Below are 23,763 nucleotides of genomic sequence, written 5' to 3'. Positions count from 1 at the left end.
TTATAGCTTAACTAATAAATATGTTTTGCATTCTCGTTACATAAATTATATATTAAACCTCCTTTGTATGTCATCAACTTACGTTTAATAACATATTGCATTTGCCGGTTGCACTGACAAATAATGTAATAAGTTTCCAAATAACTTTGTAATTATTTAATTAAACAACATCAGTACCGAGACGTAATCCACCTATAATATTTTATTACAACATCACTATTAAGGGATGACCAATTATAAAAATAGAAGAGAGCAAAAATACCGTAAAATAGAAGAATAAAATAAAAGACGCGCGCGATAATTATACTTTAGTTAAAGGTTCACAAAAGTGACCATTATTTTATTCCACTACAAACTATGGAGATTATAAGACCTATTAAATTGCCAAATGTTATTCAGAATCTAACCACGCTTAGCCTATATACGTGAGATGTGTTTAATTCCACACACGTACAAAATTATCATTGTAATTTGAATTATAAGTTGTTGGTGTATGATTTATTTTTGTTTAACGTTAGGCGTTCTTGACATACATTTTGTATTGTCATTTCTAAGACGGACCAACGGAATTATGACCCACGAATTCTTTGTGCTATAACAATTCTTGAAAGAGGCGTACGTATGACTTACAAATGCCTCAATTAACTAAATACTATTTTGTAATTTTTTGCATTGACTTTTACACGAAATAAAATTATTTTGAGCGCTATTTAAACGTTATCTGTATCGAATAAGATCCATCTTGTGCCTTAGACATTCGTATTGTAAAGAAAAAAATTAATTCGAGAATTTTTTTTTCTGAGACATGAACCTTACCGATGGCGTTCAGTTCATAATTCCTGTCCAAGTTCTCTTATATTTATAAAGGCCTTTATTTGTACCAAGGCAACGAAAAAATTAACACTTGTGACATTCTTCGACAAATTAAAGCGAGCAGTTCGTAATAATGCTGTTAGACTACAAAATATTGCAATAAATCATTGTCTATTGATCTCCGGTTATAATAATTGTCACATAGACATTAAATAGTCTATCCTTGAGTTACTAATTACATCGACAGAGATTTATGCACCGTCACTCCTTGCAATTTCAATATTAGGATTATGTATGCGTATGCTAATTTTATATTTCTGTTATTATACACTAATAAAATATCGGTCGTAAAATACTTGGAGGCCAATTAAACGAAGCAATCGCTATTTTGTAAGGATTTTATAACCGTCTTTCATGATGTAGGAGAAATAATTAATACTTCTAATGATTTTACAGAATTGCAATTTTAAGAATTTAGCAATAAAACTGTGATAAATTTGGTGTACTAGGTTAAAGCCTATTATATAACTAACTAACTGTCGGTAATTTGTTACTGAGCAGGTTTATCAAATAATGTTGATACAATAATTAGTTGATTATACTAAGATTGACTAACGTTTGTTTAGTAACTAAATGTTTAATTCAAAATTAATTCTTTATATGTATTCGTGTATAAACCGGAGATCCTGGATTACAGTTTCGACAAATTTTATATAGTTAATACAGAACGAAAACTTTTAAGTACAGAAATCTCTTTTTCCCATTGAGACCTTACTTATGTAATGATCGTAATAAAAACGTGAATAAAGTTTGTTATGCTTAACTATACGTGTAACGTAAAAGCTTTTAAACTTACACAACATTATGTAATTTTTCTAGTAAGTTATAATTTGTGCAATTAATTTTATATTTATAAGTACTGGTTTTCCGTAACTAAAAGATATGATTTCGTTCTTAGAATTGACCATAAAAATAGATATAACATATAAAGTAACTAACTGTATATTCTGTATGTTGTAGATTAATTTTTTTTACGAGCCTTGAGGTTGATATCAATACACAAATTACAAATTTTAATCGCATTATTTTGGCGATACATAACACGTGTATTAGTGTCGCGCAGTGAAAATCATTTGTAAGATATGGTGGTAGTGCTGGTATATATACGAGTGTTTTGAGATACGCGCAGCCGAGAGATTTTCCTTTGAGATGAGAGCAAGATTTGAGATTCGAGGAACCGCACACTTCACCGCTACACTAACAGTTTCTTCCACCTCAGACCTGTCTGTGTGCTTGTTGCTTTGCTTTCAAAGAATTTTGGGAAGACGCGTTCTTTTCTTTCTGTACTTACTTTATCACATACTTTTATAATGGGTCCGAAGATGATCGAACGAATTAATATCATTTCAATTAGTTTTAACGGGGAAAATTGCTTTGACCTGGGTGCAAGGTTTTTAAATTAAACTCGTGTACCGAGGAACCACTGTAGTTAAATTTATGAATGACATTATTATGTGCCAATGAAAGTCATAGCGTCTCGCTAGTTGACCATAAAATATATTTACGATAAATACGTTGAATTCTTTTGATATGTATGTTTAAATGCAAATTGTTAGGGTAATTAGTCGGTGGTAGTACGACAATTTTATTAATCTCTTACTGAGAACTGGGCCACGTGCGATGCAATGATACAAAGCAACGAAATAAACAAATCTAGCATTGAGGAATTATTTGTATATTTTTATGTAACAGAGGCTGCCCATAGACACTCAATCTCAGAGGGTTCGGAGGCGGCTTTTTAAGAATTGGTACGCTCTTTTCTTGAAGGATTTGATCGGAAATACTTTATTGGGCAGCTGGCATTTTTATAAATAGTAGATAACTCTGATAGATTTTAAGTGTGTCACTCTCTTTGTAAATTAAGATTAATTATTTTTTATTATTCAGAAAAATTCTATACTTGTGTTTATAGCGCCATCTAGTAACCGTGGTTAAAGTTAAAATTTGTGTCAGTTAATGTCAGTGTAATTATTATTGTTTTTTTTTGGCTTCAACAATGAAGTGCGTTTAAATAAAATACTTATCTATTACTTTGCCTCTTAAAAACCATTCCAACTATATACGTAAACCAAAATGTTCAACTTAAAGTATTAAAAATCGAAACACAAACAGTAAATAATAAATGTAACCAAGTAATTACCAATATGACAACGTGATGCGGAGAATTATGAAATATAAAGTTATTTTATCACTGCCGGGCGTAGTGCATCTTAATTCAAAATCTTCCTCAGTACGTCACATCTTAATTTACTGGCTGGCTCTGTTGTATCTCGTTAGTCGGTTCGATACACCTCGATAATCCCTTATTTATGTTTATAATTTGTCAAACGCGACTAGCACGCGACTATGTGTCGCCCACAAAACGGACAGCGTTTCTTTTGTTGATCTAACGGTTGTGTTGTGATATCATTAAGAAATTCTCGCTTTACGACAGGCTGAAATATCGCCTCCAATACACAGATTAGTACCGTGTTTTACGTAGAAAGTTTTAGAAATTCGATTGATGAATGATAGAACAATCGACACTCGACGCATTACCAAATTCCAACGACGCGATTGACGGCGTGATTCGTTAATTCAAAACGGTGTAACAATCCGAAAGAAATCTTCAAGCGCCGCCCACATGGTATATTCGAATTACGAAACCGGATACGGAAGACATCAAAACAGTACCAGATCCTAATTAAATTTATCGATGACCATAAAATTCTTAGAAAATATGCTAAACATCTGAATAATGAAGTGATCGAGCGCGTGCGGCGCATTCCTCGCTGGCGTCGGAGCTTTGGTAATTATCGGCTTATTAAGCGGCACAAGATTTATGTCACGGCCGGTAACGGGCATAGTTTTTACAATGATTAACGATGATGATGTAAATGATATAGACACTGCCCTAGATAGCGCTAACAAGGCCCTTAAAGAGCAACGATTCATATTAGCTATACATTGGCGAGTACGAGCAGTTGACCACAATGGCGTACAAGCAAGGCTTGTGATAATCATAATACGCTTGCAGATATGTGATTAGCTCTGGGGTCACGGAACGGTCGGTGCTAGAGTGAGAGGGCGACCGCTGCACTCCTTGCACTTGAGAATTATCTAATAGAAGCTCCTCTTCCAAACGACCGCAGGGCGCCTAAACCGCTATACTAAACTGTGACCTCACGAAATTCTCTTGCACGATACCGGCTATGATTCACATTTAATGACGGACAGACAGACTGACATATAGATGCGGACGTTAGATGAATTCCAAGCGGCCGCGTGCTTTTCTCGTAGCATTGAAATGAAATGAAAAATGAAAAATATTTTTATGCTTGGAATTTATCAGCTAGTTTAGTTTTTTAGCCACCGGCAATCACAGCCAACGCGATTTAGCTTACGATTATACATCATTTGTAAATGTTTATAAATTAATAATTTGGATTTAATTAGTCACGCGAGATCATCAGAGAACGAAAAGTAATTAGAATTTAAAAAAAACTGATTAATGTTACACGTGCCAAACCAATCAATAAGTATACTTATGGGATAAGCTCATTTTAATTTAAATCAGTATTGAGTCGGAATTCAATTTTAAAACAATAACCAAAGCTTATTTCGTTATAGTTTAGGTAAAACAGAAATTCGCCAAAACACACAAATTACAATAGAAACAATGGCTTCACTTGACATCTAAAAGTTCGTTAAAATATAGTTTGACGTGCCCTACTTAAGGCAGGGAGGCATACAAACATATCAACAAATAACAGATGCCATAAAATAACGCTCCACATGACTTGTAAGCTTTAAAAGCTCGCAGTTCCAATGTTTCTAAATTCGAATACAAATATAATTTCGAGTCAGCAAAGTGCACGATCCTAACCGGTTCTCTACAGGCGTAGTAACCAATATACAGTGCATTACTTGCTCGATTATACGGCGGAGCCTGAGAAAATTTCACCAACAGGAAACTATCATAAATGCGTATGAGCGAAAGGTAATCTTAGTTTTGCTTGTAATTAGTATTAAGGATTATGAATAGAATATAAATTAGTGACATAGTTCGCAAGTAGGAGATATATAGATTTTTATTAAGTCTGTGTTCTTTTTGGTACTGAACGTCAAAAAATATCTAAATATACACTTCATAAACTATATAATTAAAAGAATTATAGAGAGGTGTAATAATCTTATAATAAACAAACGTGTAATATATTCAACAAGATACAACGACATCTCATTAGCGGGGAATCCCCCATGGTGATAATTATAACACCGATAGTAAAATTATTTATTACAATATAATTAAAATATTATCTTTAATAAAAAAATCGATGCAATATTAATAATGCAATTATGTTTTTTTTTATATTGATTGTTTATTTAGTAATTCTTTCAAAAACATTCAGCATTCTGATTATGGATCTAGGTTTGGCTCCAAAGTTGCTCCCTGAATACTTTGAAGTCAGTTTCCCTTTAATTTTTATAATTTATGAATACTGTATTTGAAAGTAATAAATAACATATGATTATTAATTCTACATAAAATGCGGTTTATATATATGCGGTAAAATATTTGATTTGAAATTGTAAAATAAATTAGATTCATATTTTTTTAGTGTACGTTGTTTGCCTATGACCGCTAGTCACAGTAATTTGTATTTAACAAGTTTTTGGAAATAAATAAATATTCGCGACTTAACTATCAAATTAGTGTGTCTCTATTTATTATATGATAGTAATTTTTGGAAATTATTATGTGTATATATTTTATTATGTATAATATAGTATTATATGTTATGACGTCTTTAACTACGAGTTTTGGACATAATAACGCTTTGTATCGTATGTTTCATAAGATATGTCTTTTACTATTCATTATTTATCCATCTCGCACTCATAAAACCGTAAGATATACAAAAATAAAACGAGATCTATCACACCGAAATAACGATGCACTTATGGTAAAAATTAGAAAATATACCGGCGTTAATCGAGATCACTCTAATAAATCAAATCCTTAGTTCGTTAGGCGTACGCCGGCCTCCCAGCAGGGGTTCCACCTTCGAATCCCGGCGTGGCAAGTGGAACATCATTGAGCTAACCCCCTGTAGGTGAATATTTTGACGTGCTATATGCTCGCACGTCGTGTTCCTCGTGATGAATGGTGTTCATTGATGTTTGCGGTATTAGAAAGCGGAATTCGAATCAATGAAAAGTATTTGACCAATAAATGTACCCTACACTTGAAGTTATTCAGTTCTTCCTTGTACTTTATATTTTTTAAACGCAATGTCATATAACCTACCACATACCTATATGGTTCTGTCTGAGGCTTTCCAATTTATCTATTTACCATATAATTCTAGATATATTTACCGATAACAGTAGTACACAGTAGGCAGTAGCAGTTTTTCTGTAATATTAAGCAACAAATAAACCAGCAAAACAGCGGATTAGCCATAGATAGGCACTTAATAAAGCTTTCTTTAAAATTGATCAGCACACTACTGAATAAATCCATCTAACACGAAAATTATGATTTTCAATCGCGCAAATACCAATTTTCTCGTGTACCATACCCCAAAATATCGCAAATTAGCTTTCTCATATATATTATTGTATTTATATATTAAAACCACAATATCAATTAGGACCAAAGCCTCAAATGAAGGTGTCTGTCAAATTTTTAAAAGTTAATTATCGAATACTTTTACCAGTCGGGGTCCAACGATACATCATACAGGAGATAAATCACGCGGTGATTGATAGTTGGCTATATCTCACACTAGATCCTTTTTTAATCCGAACACAAATGATTTTACACTTCGCCTTCGTCCATTTCGCCTCGGACTTTGTTCAAATTGGATTTGTTCGTTGTGTTTTGTGCGCATATAGCACTAGTTTGTATTGAAAAGTATTTCATAATGAATTATTAAATTAGTGTTGCGATCGAATTGTTATTATTTTTATGTTTTTAAATTAATAACTTTTTTTTGCTTTTTTGTCATTTAGTTTAATATACGTATATTGTATACCTACTGTATGTAATGGTTAATAATAATAATAGCCTTTATTCAGATAATCTACATTACATATTTTATACATTTAAACAAATTTTCATTTTAATCTAATTCAGGTGCATCTGTGTGCCCTTTTTTGGCAAAGGCCTCCTCCAAATCCCGCCATTCCTCTCTACACTGTGCCACTCTCTGCCATGTACCACCTGCCGTTTCTTTAATGTGGTCAATCCACCTTCTCAGTTGTCTCCCTCTTTTGCGCTTGCTGTACCTTGGGCACCAGTTAAGCAGTTTTTTGCTCCACTTTTCTGTACCTCTTGCGATGTAATGGTTAATATTTAGTAAACCAGTACTGCAAACCAAAATGCTGTGTACTGTGAGTGTGTGTGTGTGTTTGTATGTAGATGTAATTGGATTTCACGTTTTCAAATGTTGTTTCGTGTGTAATAACTGTATATTTAATCAATCTGTTTTCTGTTGATATACCAAAATGTAAAAAAAAAATTTGATGCTCATTTGTTTGTATTTCTTACGCGCGCAATTGTTTGCTTTATTGATAAATGAAATGAATTAACTGTAAGTAAAGAAAAGAAAATTATATACTCACAGTGGTTGCCTGGAATAGATCGTCGTTTCATTAAATTATGTTAATAATTGTAATGTAACGAAGTGTTAATAAATAAATTTGTGTTAAATATTAAGGACCTCAACGGTATAATAGTTGTTTTGTTTAGAGTTTAATCCAACCTTTTATATAAACCGAAGCCAATTATTATCAAATACCGAGATTATTTTAACGTTTATCTATTTCATTGCACTATACCATAGATAATAAACACGGAAAGAGCTTTTAGTTTGATGCAACAGCATTTAATTGCCTTCGAGATATTATGTAGTTGAATCGTAATTATACGACTCGCACTGCATACGATACAATCACCTTTCATCATGTGAAATTCAATATTTATCTACCATTGTATAAAGCAAGGCTAATTTTAAAGCTATCAGGTTTCAATCAACGTGCTTAGATTGTGAGTTTCCAAATTCAAATGCAATACGGAATCACGCCCGGAACCAGTAAGGAGCAGGTAGGGTCACCCACCTTGACCATGGCCAACCGGTCTATGTTGTCTTGCATTTAATTAATGTTTTCGGTACTGACCAGTGCAGGGGTTGGATAGGGTTTTCGCAATCGTGGGAACGAGTCGGCACGTACCGCGATTACATCTTTATGTTAGGTAGTGAGAGATGGTTTCCCAGAATTTGGACCATTACCGAGCAAGAGCGTCATACGAGACATGTCACAGTTATTATAAGATACAATCTTTTTGACTGTGACGCGATGCCTCGAGGTATTCTGATATTTTTTACTGGACGTTCACCGTAATCGCCAAACAATTGTGTTGGAATTTCTAGTCTCATTAGGTCACTTAGTGGTCAGTGTTCTCACGGTATGGACTGGACTAATCCAAACATGCATTCTTACGGTCAGTTGGCCAACAATGACCACACCTGGTTGAAGACGCAAATTTACACCCTCTTTAATACCCGACTTCGATTCTTTTGACATACCCTTTGTACAAATAGGCGTGAGCGAGGCGTCTTTTAGAAAAAAAATAATAGTTGAAGCAAACATTGCCATAATTTGCCCCTGGGAATAGAATGATGTTTTTGACATGTCCTATGGGCATGTAAGGGAAGCCTTTGTCCTTGATTTTTGAATAAAGAATTTTTGCGCAAGAGCTGTTTAATTAAAAGGAAGACGTTATATGTCGCGATAGATTTGACACAAATGCTTAAACTGATTTGAGGTTCTACCGAATTGGATTATGTAATTTGAGGGTAGGTAATAATTTTGAATTTATTATAATTTTAACGAATTTGTTAATGCTACTTCAAGTTTAATTACCATAAAATCAATTGTGATTAAAATTCACCGCGAACACTCGTTAAAAGAAAAATCTTTCTAAATGACCGGTCCGGTACAAAACTTATTAAGATATCACAAACAATGTGTTTGATTGATGCGCTTAAACAAAAGGCGTCCGTAAAAATGACGGGCGTACCCGCGGTCTTTTGTATAGCAACGTTATGCACTTTTAATGAACTGGTTTTTAATGTTTTATAATCAATCTAATGGCTCATCTAATGTACTTAAAACCCCTTTATATAGAATACAATTACAGTTACATACTAGCTCTCTCATTCATGCAAGAAGTATGTTTTTTTTTATAGAAAAAAAACATACATAACGGACAGGAAGCTCACTTGATGTTAAGTGATACCGCCGCCCATGGACACTCTCAATGTCAGAGAGATCGCGAGTGCGTTGCCGGCCTTTTAAGAATTGATACGCTCTTAATAATTCTTAGGACTCAGTCGTCACTTATATAAAAATAAAAAAAAATAGTGAGCCAACGAGAAATAGATACTGTAAGGAAATAACACTACATCGCAAATAACTTGTCCAATCTCATTACTACGTATCTTAACGTTTCAAATATATCACCCTACGATATATCAGATATCTTATCGCATCCATATCATTAACAAATCGTGTTTTATCGACACTTCCTGAATGGGACCTTTTGACCGCATCCAAAAAAATCGAGATCTAATACGATCAGGCGACAAAGCAGCACGCTTTTTTACTTTTTTAATCTTACGTTTGCACCTTTGTATTGTTCGGTGACATAAACAAATTGTTTGTTGGACGATATAGGGGCCGGTGGGTTAATGGGGTGCTTAAGGGTTGAACATTGGGACCCACTTTCCTGTACTCTTATCTTGGTGAGGTGTGAAGTAACGGTCGTTTAGAGTGGACATGTGATGTTTAAGTTGGTATTTAGTTATTATTATTAGACTTGCAACAAATAGTATATTCGCCAATATACCGAATACCGAATATTCAGCGAGGCTCCTGACCGAATAGCCGAATATTAGGCAAAAGTATTCGGCTAGATTTTAGCGCCAAAAACTTGTACAGACGTTATTGTTTCACGTGAATGTTTTTTCTAAAGTAGTCATCGCCCGCGCGCCCGCTATCGCTCTGCGTGGTATAACGTACTGCATAATGACTACTTAATGAATGATTATAAAGAAATGAGAAAACGTTCTAAATTTTGATTACCACAATAATAATACATAGAATTCTGCATTTATCCAATTCAGAAGTAATGTACCTGTGTTCTATACCAATGACTACTTAAATGATTATAACAGATGTGAATATATACATAATCAATAGATTTAAATTTTTCATTTTACCAATTATTTCTCTTTGACAAAATATATTACATATATTACGTATTCGGTATTCGTCCGAATATAATAAAAGCAGCCGAATACCAAATAATAATAACATACTCTTCAAGATAATCTTCATTACAAATTTGAGTATAACACTAACATTTAATTAAAATTATAAAAATGAGTATAGAAAATTTAGGTTTAAAAATAGGACAGATAATAAATGTATTATAACATTAGTTTATTAATTTTAAAGAAAAATGCTCGTTTACTATACAACTTTATACGGCGTTAGTGGTCTGTTTAAGACAACACGCATATAAAAAGGCTGTTAAATGTGTTATGATGCTTTAATTTACGCCCTTTTTATGCTTCTAATGTTTATATATACCTATGCCTATGTTTATGAGGCTTGATGTGTAAAATTGTTGTATACATATGTATAACTTTCGAGTATATCGATGAATTTTAAAAATCGGTTTATCACCAAAATTTTCGATATAATTTAAAAACGTCTTGTTATAAAATATTTATAATAAAAGATATCGTATATTTTTTGTATTATTAAAAGGTTGCATAACCTTTGAGTCTTACACACTTCTACGTCAATTCATTGAACACTTTTTTAGGATGGCAACATTTTACACAAGTGCGGTAACGTCTAAGGTACTAAATGTTTTGACAAAATGGTAGCTTCGGTAGCACGCGTGGGTGGATCATAAAAATACATAGACGATAATTCCGATGTGACGATTGACTTCGAGACTTATTAAAATATTTAGATAGTCTTTAGTACCCATTTAAATAAAACTTTAATCATCCCGATCTTAACTACCACGAAAATAAATTTTGTATATATTGTTGTTGTTGACTCAAATGGAAGAATTTTTTTTTTGTTAATACAATTATTAGTTATTAGATTTAACCCCAAACTCTAGAGTTTAATCTAAATAACCGGGGTTAAATCTAAATAACTAAGAGTTAAATCTCTTAGCCTTAATCCTTATAATGACGAAGATGGCGACGAAAGAATGTCAAATCGCGGTTTAAATCTGATAAAACTAATATTATTTAATAATTATGTATTTGTTTTTTTTTTTCAAAATACTCTTGGATGTTACATAGACTCTTAAAGTGCTTACAAAACGCTTCGACCGCTAGTTCAATATATTTTTAATATCTTTTAAATTCCATTCAATCTTTTCAATATCTTTTGTTTATTATGTTCTCAAATATATAAACTTTTCATAACAAGCTTAAACTCACAATAAGAAATTCAATTAAACGTAAAACAATTTGAAAACATTGATTACCTATTATTAATATCATTAATCAAGGTCCTGTCTTTAAAACAATAACCATCCATATTAATTCCACACTAATAACCTATTATGGTACATACATTGTATGGTTCACCGCACACACGACACAAATGGAGTTTTAAATCATTTGTGCAAAACAACAAACCCGCTGTTTGCAGAATCTCCTAACTTAAATTTACACAATATTTAGATTACGTAATATTTACGAGTCTTACATATTGTGTGCCAAGACTACCAAAATAACACTTCAATGCAACATTGTAGTACCTATTTTTATACCCAAAACATTATTTTTATAATAAGTATAACTAAGTTTTATTGTGTATACAAGAACGCATTCTAATTCGAGACATACCCTCTGTTCACAAAAATTTAGCGTGTGTTAGGTGAGCTTTATCGTACCAAGTATTGAGAGTGCCCTTGGGCTCTTGTCCGACTAATAGCCAGGTAAGATTAATGATTTTACTAATTACACTTGTGACAATCAACAGGTTTTTGTTAAGTATAAAGGAATCTAATGTGTTAAATAATTTGAAATTGATCAAAGAAGGTTGTATATTAATTAAACTAATCTGCTTAGGAACGTTACAGTCAGGAGATGTCAACATTTATTAAAATATATCTCTCACAATGGAACAGGGAAGACAAGAAGGCAAACGCACGCTACATTTTATAAAACAACACAAAAAGGCCCAAAGACCAATCCAAAACTCTATATACTCATATAATTGTACAATTAGCCGTAAATAACGCCAGTAAATATATATGTGTAGTATATAATTACATAAAAGTGTATTTAACTAGACTGAACAGTTGTACATTAAAACTGTCGTTCTATATAATTCAGAGCGCAATAAAGATTGTCATGGACACTTAAATTTTCAAGACGCAATTAAAGCCGCTTTATTTACTGAGTAAGACCATAATAACTTATTACATAGTACTTACATAGTAACGTTATGTACCGGGGGACAAAGAGAAAAACTTTAATAACATAAATGTCTTAATAGTGAGTGATGTTAGTAGCTTTGTTAGTTTTACAATAACTTTAAAGATAGATGTTTGAAATCATAATATTCTAGTCAGAGCCAACAAATTATTGCGTTACAAAATGTCAAAAATCGAATCTTGTAGCATTATAATCAGTATTCTTTTTTCAAACTTTTCGAGACAGATTATGATTCAGTAAAGAGCACACAGACTATACATACGTAAGCTTGAAAATTACTAACCTTCTCTCCTCATACCCATTTTGAGGCATTTTCTTAACCGGCAGTACTGGCACTGATTTCTATGGTGTTGGTCGATGGGGCAGTTTCTATTCCCTCTACACGAGTATGTTAGATTTCTTCGCACTGACCGTTTGAAGAATGATTTACAACCTGAAATTGAGAAAATTACAATTAAAAACAATTTCAAAATATGGCAAGACAGTACTTAACGTGACGTATAAGCCGGAAGTGATTTTGTTACGAATTTTCAAGATTTAGTTTTGTCTCAAGAAATGTTATAAGTAATTATATCAAATTTGTCAAGGACCCCACATCGTAGAGAAACCATTTATGTATTAAAAGTTGGCATGTTATAGACACCTAAACTTTATTTAGACTTGACAGTTAACATTGTATCATAGACACACACTGCCGCGAAAAGTAAATAGACGTAGGCGTTCAAAAATCAGTAGTTCTAACATGATAGCGTGCGCTCATATCTTTAGACCTATTCAATTATATTTACATAATTCTATAAATCATGGCTACCCAAAATCGATAATTCGTCCATTTATATGGAGGTATACCATGCTATCGATTGGAGACCGTCAATATTCCTATTTAAATATATAGTTTTGGCCTCTCATGAATATATTATTGGGTTTTTAGATATATCGTGGAATTACAAATCACTATGGCGCCAGTGGAATGTATGTAAGAGATAGTGAAATGAGCTAAATTAACTCTTTAATGATATAAATGCAGAATTAATTGATTTTTTATTGCCGTTGATAGATTTATTTAAATCTTAATATATTATGCTGATGGTACCTAATTTGCTTAGTCTAGAAGAATTGTTTGTGATTTTTTTTGTTTTAAAATGTTTTTGATATTTCACGTAAGTTCAAAATCTTGCTTTAAATGTTACTTTTAAATATATATAATAAGCAAACAGTTATTGTCTTTTTTGGAGACGGTGCCTATAATTGGACTTGGTATGTTTTTGTTTACAGGTTTGTATTTGCCTCAATATCGTAGTGATGACGCAACCTTGGATCGCGAATGCAAGAACACAACATTGAAGTCGGAATCACAATTACTGTTGGAAGTTACAGAATCCCTATACTGGACTCAACCCTCGCGAATGGCGTTAACTTTATCTTTAAAAACATGGAGAAATCTTGTTTGGCGTTTTAAAGTCGGTTATAAAATATCATTATATACTGTTCAAAAATCCATCCATCCATAAATCAACATTTTAATTTACTATCAATTTCTAACTCAATATCTATCTATTAATTCGATATATTTTATCAAAATATATCATTATTGATTTTACGAAATTTATGCGCGCTTCAAGTTTTGACACATCATGATTTTAACTTTCTAAATCATTAGTTTGATCCTATTAAAATATAGATAACACTGTTATTTATATTTCCTTTAACAAAGATATCTGTCAAATAAACCAAACCACAGAATTAAATCAAAGTGATTAAGTTTTTTTTTAAATAATGAATCTTTACATAGTCGATATTTATGTATCGTTTCTCATAAGATTTAATTATTATATAATTTAGAGTATTCAAAGCATATGAAAGTTCAGTTTTCTCAGTCGTCATGTGGTTTGTGGTAGTGGGGTAGTATAGAGTCTGGGTTTGTTATTATTAATCTCATATTTAAATAGAGTAGATCTTTTAAACATTTGTAAGATAAGCGGTGTTTCTGTATATATATAAATTAATTGCATAATATGTGGCTAAGTGCAAAACTTGAAGACTGCTTGACAAATTTCAGTATTTTTTATTTTATACCTTGAAAAAGAAGAAAGAAGGTTTTTATTGAAAAAATATTAATTTTATTTAGTATTGAGGTTTTTAGTTCGGAAAAAGGGACCAGTAGGTCAAAAGGATCTATGGGCTGATATAGCAAAAGGTTTTATATGTTGCTAATGAAAAGGTAGGTTAATAGTTAATTAAAATACCTATGCAAATATATATTATAATACCATATACAATAGCAAAGGCTTTTTGACTTTATCTACTTTCTTAATCAATTAAAATTGGAACATTCAAACTTCATTTCATATTCTAAATTTAAAATTCAAGAAGTCAACAACTTATAGTAGGATTAATCGTTTCGTTAAACGATCCGATTAACACGATATCAAATATTTTAATAATATTTCAAATAAAGCTATTACACTTAATAAGACTACGATTAATGACATTACGGCACGCAAGTGTGAACACGAGACTTTCTTATTAAAATATTCAAATTACATTATAATCCATATTAGATTTGTATATGACATGTGATTATCACAAAGTTTTCAAGTTTTAGTCTTTATGTACGGAATGAGTAATAAAGATTTAAGTGTTGAAACTGGTTGGAAAAAATGTAATTCTAAATTTGAATTTAAACAAAATATTCATAACAAAACCTTTGTGACCCTACAATTAATGTAAGCGCTTGATTTTTAAACGAGTAAAAGTGCATAAAGCGTTTCTCACAGCTACTAAGAATGCTGGAAATAGATAGCGCATTCTGTATAATTCTAAGAAGCTGTGAATAGCTGGTTCCACATTTCGGATGCAATACACCGTTAGGCGACGCGCACGTTCACTACTGATAAGTGATAAGACAGCTTCCCTGACTTTACTCATATAAGCATATAATGTATATATTTATATTTTAACGAAGCTTTAATATTGTGGTAACATATTTTTATGTAACATTATTATGTAAATAATCGACACAGAATTGTAGTTGTATTATCCCTTTGTCATGGAAACCCATAGTTTGAAACCAAACGAATGTAAATTAAACTATTGCATTGGACTAACATACAAAATTCGATATTTCAATCCACTTTGGAGTCTATGATCGGTGTCACTACTAGGTTAAAATGCGAGTATTATCCAAGGAGTCCAAGGTTCCAAACGCGTAAAAGAAGGTAAAGGAAAACATACTAGAGAAAACGAATGATCACAAAACAGATTTTGAAGGATTAAGAGGCACGTGTTTTGAAGCCCAATATTATATAAGAATTAATTGAATTTATTTAAAGCTTGTTTTTGCTATCTATTAATTCGTTAGAATTAAAAAAAAAATTCTAATTCCTTAAAGGGGTTAATAATACGTTAACCCCTTTAAGGAATTAGAATTCAGCAAAGGCAAAAACCCAATGGATTTGTATATGCTACATGTTCTGTGTAAGACGCGGTGTGCACTCGCCTCCAATTACCACTATCGTTGGGAAATATCTCACAAATTGCATGATAGCCGGTGCATTGACATTGCGATTTGTGAAAACAAGCTTAAGAACAAGCAGTTTTCTTTTTATTTGATGTCTAAAGAGATGCTTTCATCACTCAACGAATATGTTATACAACTAAAACTGCCACGGAGACCAAACTTTTTAAAATCGTTTATTTTCTTTTTATAAATTTTTAATTATTGTTATTACTACATATATAGATTAAGAGCATTGTTGGCCTAGTGGCTTAGCGTGCGACTTTCATACCTGAGGTCGTGGGTTCGATCCCCGGCTGTGCACCAATGGACATTCTTTCTATGTGCGCATTTAACATTTGCTCGAACGGTGAAGGAAACATCGTGAGGAAACCGACATGTCTTAGACCCAAAAAGTTGATGACGTGTGTCAGGGACTGGAGGCTGATCACCTACTTGCCTATTTTATTATTAGATTTAAAAAAATGATCATGGAATAGATTCAGAAATCTGAGGCCAAGACCTAAAGAGTAAAGAGGTTGTAACGCCACTGATTTCTTTTTATTTTATGTAGATTAAGAATACTGTTAATGTGTGTGTTGAACGTTGGGTTTTTTACGCTAATGATATAAAAAAAATTGTCATTCAACAGCTTTTAGAAAAGTCCCAAAATAATATCCCTAAAGGAAAAATAATGCGCTAGAATGTACGCTGTTCTATATATAAAATAATTTATTTATTTCGTAATCCTAGCTAACATACATTATATATAATTAAAAACAAATAAGTACACTGATTTTCAGTATAGCCAAAGATGGAATACAGCATACATTTTACTACAAAAAGATTTACAAAAGGGAACAAACAAACAAAAAGTATTTAATACAATAAACTAATTGTGATTCAATATATTTAACTAAGCCTAATTTGGGTGTGTTGTGTGATGGTCTGTATGTGGGGTGTGCTCATGATGTAGGTGATTTTGCGCTATCGGATTGCGGATATTCTTAATACACTTTTTAACCACATTCCGTGATAGCCTAAGCAATTCAAGGTTTCAATAGTGGTCATTGTATGTCCGGGCTGCGTAATATTACATAAATAATAAAATTACATAATAAATAAATATTTTTCTCTACACTCATTATCTCCCTAAATGTTTATGTAAATAGACCATAACTGGAAATAGACAAAAATTGTTTAAAGCTGAGAATACCCAGTTTTGAGTCATAGCGAATTTTTGGGTATATTAAAAATCTATAAATTCTCGAAAATAAAGACGTAAAATTAAAACCTATATCATTATTCATGGCTTAGAATCTTAACCGTACTAATTACAGCCTTATGGCTTCGGAGCCTAATGATTTTCAGTGAAATGATTGATGAGTGCTGTAATAATCTCGCTCAATTGATTCCAATCTAATTCAATTTAAAATTTCATTTCTAATAATGCTCTGGTATATGTATCGAACGTTGACCTTCGATTCATTTATTATGCATTTCTCCTAACTTATACTTATACTGAAATACATAGTGATGGAAGTTTGAATCATACACGTTAGTTAAACGACGTTACGATACGAGTTTTATATATATATATATATATATATATTTTTTTTTTTATATATAATATTTTTTCGTCGTTAAGTGTTGCGTCCGCAAAATTTTTGTAATGTATTTTCAGACAGAAATTACCGTATTCTAATGCAAACGACAAATAAGCAATAGTATTAGATGCCCCAACTATGTGACAATATTATATGTTACTTAGACTTAGACTAGTGTTGTACATAAATAACATAAAAAAGTATCGATTTCATTAAAAGAAGTCACTATTTCATACAATTTAAGTTTATTGACAGGTTTAGTGGCCGGAGAGAGCGCCACACACGGGCCGATAGTGGATTCAATTTAAAAAGTCAAATGAGATAAAAATAAATAAGTCGAGGAAGACACTTATGTTTAGAGTCGCTCGTAAAGATAGGGTTAACTGCCACGGTATTGCGGGACAAAACATACCATAAAGTGACCGGTTATAGTGTTGTGCTGTGTATCGATAGCGTGAAATTTTTATCGTTTTCGATTTTCGCTTCGGTCGTAAATTCGGATTTTGTTAATAAAAGTGTTTATGTTGTATTGTCTTAAATGAACGAATTCATTAACTTCTTTTTACATTTATAATCCTATTATGTGAGTATAACATACTTGTCATAACATATAGAAAGAACATTGAAAATGTTTGGCTGAATGTTTGATCCTTATCTTGCATAATTTAATGTTTTATAACATGTATACGTGGTGGAACAGTAATTTAGAACACTGATACAGATCAAGTTATAAAACATATAGAAAGTTCGTTAGGCAATGTCACACATTAAAAAATCTATAGTATGTTAATTAATATCTTAGCTGTTGCTTTGAGAATAATTTTTAAATATTTTTTTTGTCAGTAGATTTTAAAATGTGATTTTCAACCTAAAAAAATATCGATATAATACATCACTAAACTAAGGTGTCAAATATGTAATGTCGCTCACAGACGCGAGCATTTAAGTCAAAAGGAGCGCGTTTAAAGAACTTTGTCGAAGCAACACCATAAAGGTAATAGGGCATTTCTCGTAATGATTCATAGGCGTTTACATTGACAAGGTTCCAAGTGGAACAGCGGGGGGTCCACCTGTTAATAAAGTGGATTTGTCGACAACAAAATAGCAATTTACGGCCAGCACTAATGGTCGCCCTTTATATGGTAAATTTTGAATTTATTGTAAAATTACGAAGGTATTTTCTAAAAGATAACACAACATATACCTGGTATTAGAAACTAATATTTTTCTCGTGTGTACCAAAACCACTTAAACTACGCATTATTCAAATTACAATAAACTTTCCAATAATAAATTACAATGGAATTAAATTGACCGAATCTAACAAATTTATTCAAAAATATCAAATGGTTTCCGATATTACTGAAATGATAGCGAAGTTCACGACCCATACGGCGCCATGCGTGATAAGAATGTAAAATTCACTCTAAATTATTAATACAAACGATTTTATTCGCCAGCTTAAGAACTTGCCGCCATTTTAGATAAAGAGGCGTCTGGTTTTGTGTTACGAAATTTAAAAACGATATTGCTAATGCCAAATTGTTTTCTTATCTGTGAAAGCGGGAATTCCACAAATACCATAGAGAATGCTATGCTCTTGTTTTTGTTACGTCAGTCTCAAATAGGTCTGGTCATAGGTCCGGTCATTAGAATAGTTTTTGTAATTTTACTGGATGTGGCAATAGCTAATAGAAGCTTCTGCAAAGTACTATTAATTATTATCTAATACCTAGTTCCATTAAGATTTTACATACGTGGCAATAATCCTAACCTCCAGAAATGGTCGGAGAATTTGCTTCCATACGCTACATGGACGCAACTCAGTAATTTATTTTTATAGTCGATTCAGTCCATTTAAATATTAAAATTATAATCATTTTGTCTGGGTTTTACAACCTATAAAATAGTGTTGACATTTATCTTTATTGAGAAAAATACGATCGAAAATTAAATTTAAAAAATCACGGAATAATTCTATTGCCCTGACTAAATCATTTTATTTATAAACTAGCTGGCCTGGCAAACGTCGTTTTGCCCTATATCTCATTTATTAACACAAAATAGGGGTTGATCGTAGAGGGTTGGAAATTCAGGGTTATATATATATATGTATTTACTAATGCTGTATCATAAATTTTTTTAACTAATATTGAAAAAAAAAATTAGCGGTGGATTACCCTTAACATTAAGGGAGATGAAAAATTGATGTTGTCCGATTTTCAGACCTACCCAATATGAACACAACATTTCCTGAGAATCGGGAAAGCCGTTTCGGAGGAATTTAACCACAAACACCGCGACACGAGAATTTTATATATATGATGTACATATGAACATAATTACGTATTCAAAACTAGGAGTGGAGATACCAAAAAGTGTCGGCGTAAGATATATTAAAAAAATGTATTTAACTTAAATATCTAAAAAAGTACGTTATTTCAAATGGAGTCAAGTTCAAGTGAAATTGAAAAAATGCATTGATATAGCTTGTCAAGAGTTAAAATAGCAATCAAACTGTGTTTACGAGAAAATATAAGCAGATGAACACAAAAGCATATTTGTAACTTTAAAGTCGATAGGTCATTGAGTTCAGTAAGGGTCAAGGCTGGTCTTTAGGCCTGATGCACCATAATAAGCGAATTATCTCGCGCGTAAGAGGTTAATTCTACTTTTTAATGTTATTATTAAACATATGAGGTGCGCATACTATCTTATAAGAAATGTTATCTTAACTGAAAATTTAGAAAGGTTATTTAGAGAACACTATCCTAGTTAAAATAACTACAATACCTATATAACAACATTTTACTTTTGAATTCGATTTGCAGAAAGGATTTTTAAACGATTACCGGAAGAATCGGGAAACATTAAAAAAACTCATCTTTAAAAAGCATATAATAATAAATACCGATAGATAGCGCTGTAAGGTAAACTAAGTCATAACCTGTCATTAAAAATATGAATATCTATAATAAGATGTATAGTTAAAAGCAACTGTCATTAGATGTACATAATAGTTAGTGGCGAGTGAAAGAGGTTCCCAAGATTCATTCAATTTTTTATCTGTAAGGCTATCTCAGTCACTTAGATAATTATGTTTGAAACCTAACCGGTGATTACCTGCATCATTCTAACGGGCAATCTCAATAGTCCTTTGTCTCCTAATGAATCAGGCAATATGTATATTTCTGATCAATTAATAGGTATTGCAAACTTGCACTGCGGATATTCGATTACCCATAAGAATAGACTACAAATCAGAAGAGTGGGTGTAAATTGATGTCATATATATGTTAAATAATTGGTCTTGAGATTAATTAAAAAAAAAATATTCTGTAGTTTGCGCAACACTCAACATTCACTTTTAAACGACCGATTTAAAAAAAATTACGAGTCACGTATATGTAGTATTGTAACCAGAAACAAGAAGAGATTCTAATAAATTACAAATAATATAATGAAATGGACATTATATAGACTGGCCATAGATAAGATATTGAGAGATTTTATACCTTGAATAATAAGTTGGCAGCACTATTATTAAAATGTACTTCGCGTGACAGTTATTAGTTACTATTACTGTAATTCTGTACATTTGCCGTTAAAAGGCTTTTATTTTAAGTATTTAGGTCAATTTAATTGATATCTAATATGACTTAAAATTATAGAAGATTTAGATTTGTAACACAATATGCATAAAAATATGTATAAAAAAATATTTATTTTGCACCAAATGACAATGTCATCTTTAAAATTATGTATAATTATTGTAATAATATATCTTTATAATTACGTTATTATCTTAAAAACAGTAGGAAGGAATTCTTTAAGCATCTCTTAATAGAACAAAATATCATGTGAAATAAAGATTCATACGTACTTTCCAGAGACAATAGATTATGAAAGATAGACTCGTGTTGGACAAAAAATTCTTTTAGAAATGGTTTAAATACGAAAAGGTATAACATTATCATTTGAGATATGTATTGAATGCATACCAACTTAGAAATCTTATCAATAATATCTTATAAATCTGTTAATAGACTTAATATAGACGCCATGCTTAAACTTTGCATACCTATCAGCAACAAATATAATATTTAATAAATTTAGACTTGTTTTTCATCGCAATAAAATATTTATTTGTTTAAATGGCCGACATTTATTTATCCACGTTAAATAAATGGCCTATACGATTATAAATTAACGAATTTACGCGCATACTCTTAATTAAATTCATTTACTTATAATTCCTAATTAAAGGTATGCAAGTAATGTCAAAGTCCAAAAGCATAGACAATTTGCGAGGGTGTATTCTAGACGAATCCGCGTATATCTAGTATAAATTGCCATTGAAAGCTCCCCATTATTGTAATAAATTATAGAGAAAACAATCTATCACCACGATTTCTAACACTTAAAATATATTTGCAAATCTTGATTTACGGTACATTAGACATGGAGGTATAAGCTAATAATTTATATGTAAAATAGGATAAATTCTTGATTTATCAACAAATTCCTCAATTGACTGATTTGCATAAGTTAGGCGCCCCTTATCTCTAACAGCAGTCTTTGAAAACTTTGTTTTTAATTAGCCTTTAATTAATTGGTATTTGTGAGTTCGGCGTTTATTATTTTGTAATTTATAGTCTTGTCTTATTCTGTTTAAAATAAAATAAGAAAATAGAAGTAAATATAATTATGTAAATGGGAACTAAAATTAGTATGTATATAATCGATTAAAAAACTCATATTTACCTAAAGAAATGAAAAAATAACATTTAATTATCAATCACTATCAATGCGCACGTCAATTTTAAGGTAAAATCATGTATTACATAATTTTATAATTGTACGTAAATAATATTTATTGAATTAGCCGCGAGGTTTATTTTAGTAATCACTCCCATAAGACATTGCGCTATTTCCATATATTTTTTTTAAAATTTACAACTAGTTCTAGTTATTTCGCGTGGTTATGTTTTAAGGTTAAATTTTATTGTTTATTTCTAAAATTAGTTATCGCATCTCTATCTTAAAGACATTTTCAAAAAATCTAAGCAATGACAAAACCTTTTACTTATTATGACTGCGCGAATTTGGGGTCAAAGTTCAAAGCGTAACCGACAGGTTAAAAGCACGTCATGTCACAGCACTTTAACACATCACTCACTGCCTACATACCCTCACAAGTGAACTGGCCATAGTGCTTTCCCGAAGACTTGTCTCCGCAAACGACACACTCCACGTTTTGGCCTTTATCCGTGACGGAGGATCCGCTCTGCGTCGACGCAGCCTGGCTGGCGGGCGTCGAGGGCAGCAGTTCATCATCGCGCCAGCTGCCGCGGAAACCGAGTTCGAGAGGCGGGTGGTCGGAGGCTCTCGGAGGGCAAAGGCCCGGGCCACCGACCCCGCCGTATACTAGCGCTCCGTGCGTGATGATGCCGGTAGCGGTCGACGGGTAGGACGCGGCCGCGCGCGTCAAACGTGTGTCAAGGGTCGCGGCTGAGTCGCGACTGAGTCGGGTCGTGGCACGGTGCAGGCCGCGCCGCTCTGCCATTGGCCCGGTGGCCCGGGGGCAGAGCGAAGGCCCCGCCACCTCCGAACCCCCACTCGGGGGGAAAATCTTTCAGCCGGTACGGTCGGTAATACAAGGAAACGTTTTAATATTTACCTTTAATATTATAAGAATAGTAGTGTTCTGTTTATTGTTTAATTGTACGCACCAACCCAATGCTCTTAGACAACATTTTCATGTTTAGTAATGAACATTGTTTAATATTTTATCTTTTACTCTAAATATGTTCCAATTTTCTTTGGGTAGTTTATTTTGAGAATATATTTTATTAAATGTAAAATGAATTTATATCAATTCTAAATTTAATATTCGTCGATTGTTTTTAATTTTCGTATCGAACGTTTTATTAATAATTAATAGATGTCTTTAACTATAAATTTAAGACAGTACAACGAATCGAATAGAAAAATTATCATATTGAATAGGTTTATATGCAGACCGTACATGAAAATCCTACTTTGTATCAACTTTCCGACGTCCATATTTCTGCGGGACTACCTATAGCTCCCTATTATACCTAGTTCCTTCAGCCTTCAGACAGATGTTTCACTCAACTAGTTTTTGCATTCGCCTCGGAACGTGAATTACTACGCTGAATATTTTTACATAGATAAGACTAGGGTAAAGTAATGTGTACTTTTAGTTAAATATTTCTCTAAAGCATAAAACTTAGGCCTTTTT

General features: G+C 32.2%; 1 protein-coding gene across 2 annotated transcripts in view; it reads right to left on the bottom strand.

Moving 5' to 3' along the window:
- Positions 1-23,124, bottom strand: part of LOC111003213 (nuclear receptor subfamily 2 group F member 1-B) — a 59,261-nt gene extending 36,137 nt beyond the window's left edge. The window contains exons 1-3 of one of the 2 annotated variants that reach the window (XM_022273610.2): positions 22,689-23,124; positions 12,679-12,828; positions 12,384-12,389 (exon numbers count right to left, since the gene is read on the bottom strand). In XM_022273610.2, the coding sequence (XP_022129302.1) occupies positions 12,384-12,389; positions 12,679-12,828; positions 22,689-23,064 (532 nt within the window). In that variant the 5' untranslated portion in view covers positions 23,065-23,124. The remainder of the gene's footprint in view (positions 1-12,383; positions 12,390-12,678; positions 12,829-22,688) is intronic. The other variant, XM_022273611.2, reaches the window with a different exon arrangement.
- Positions 23,125-23,763: the final 639 nt, after the last annotated feature.

This window comes from Pieris rapae, chromosome 5 (genome assembly GCF_905147795.1).
Source record: "Pieris rapae chromosome 5, ilPieRapa1.1, whole genome shotgun sequence".
Taxonomy (NCBI): domain Eukaryota; kingdom Metazoa; phylum Arthropoda; class Insecta; order Lepidoptera; family Pieridae; genus Pieris; species Pieris rapae.
This window is presented reverse-complemented; position numbering and strand designations above follow the sequence as displayed.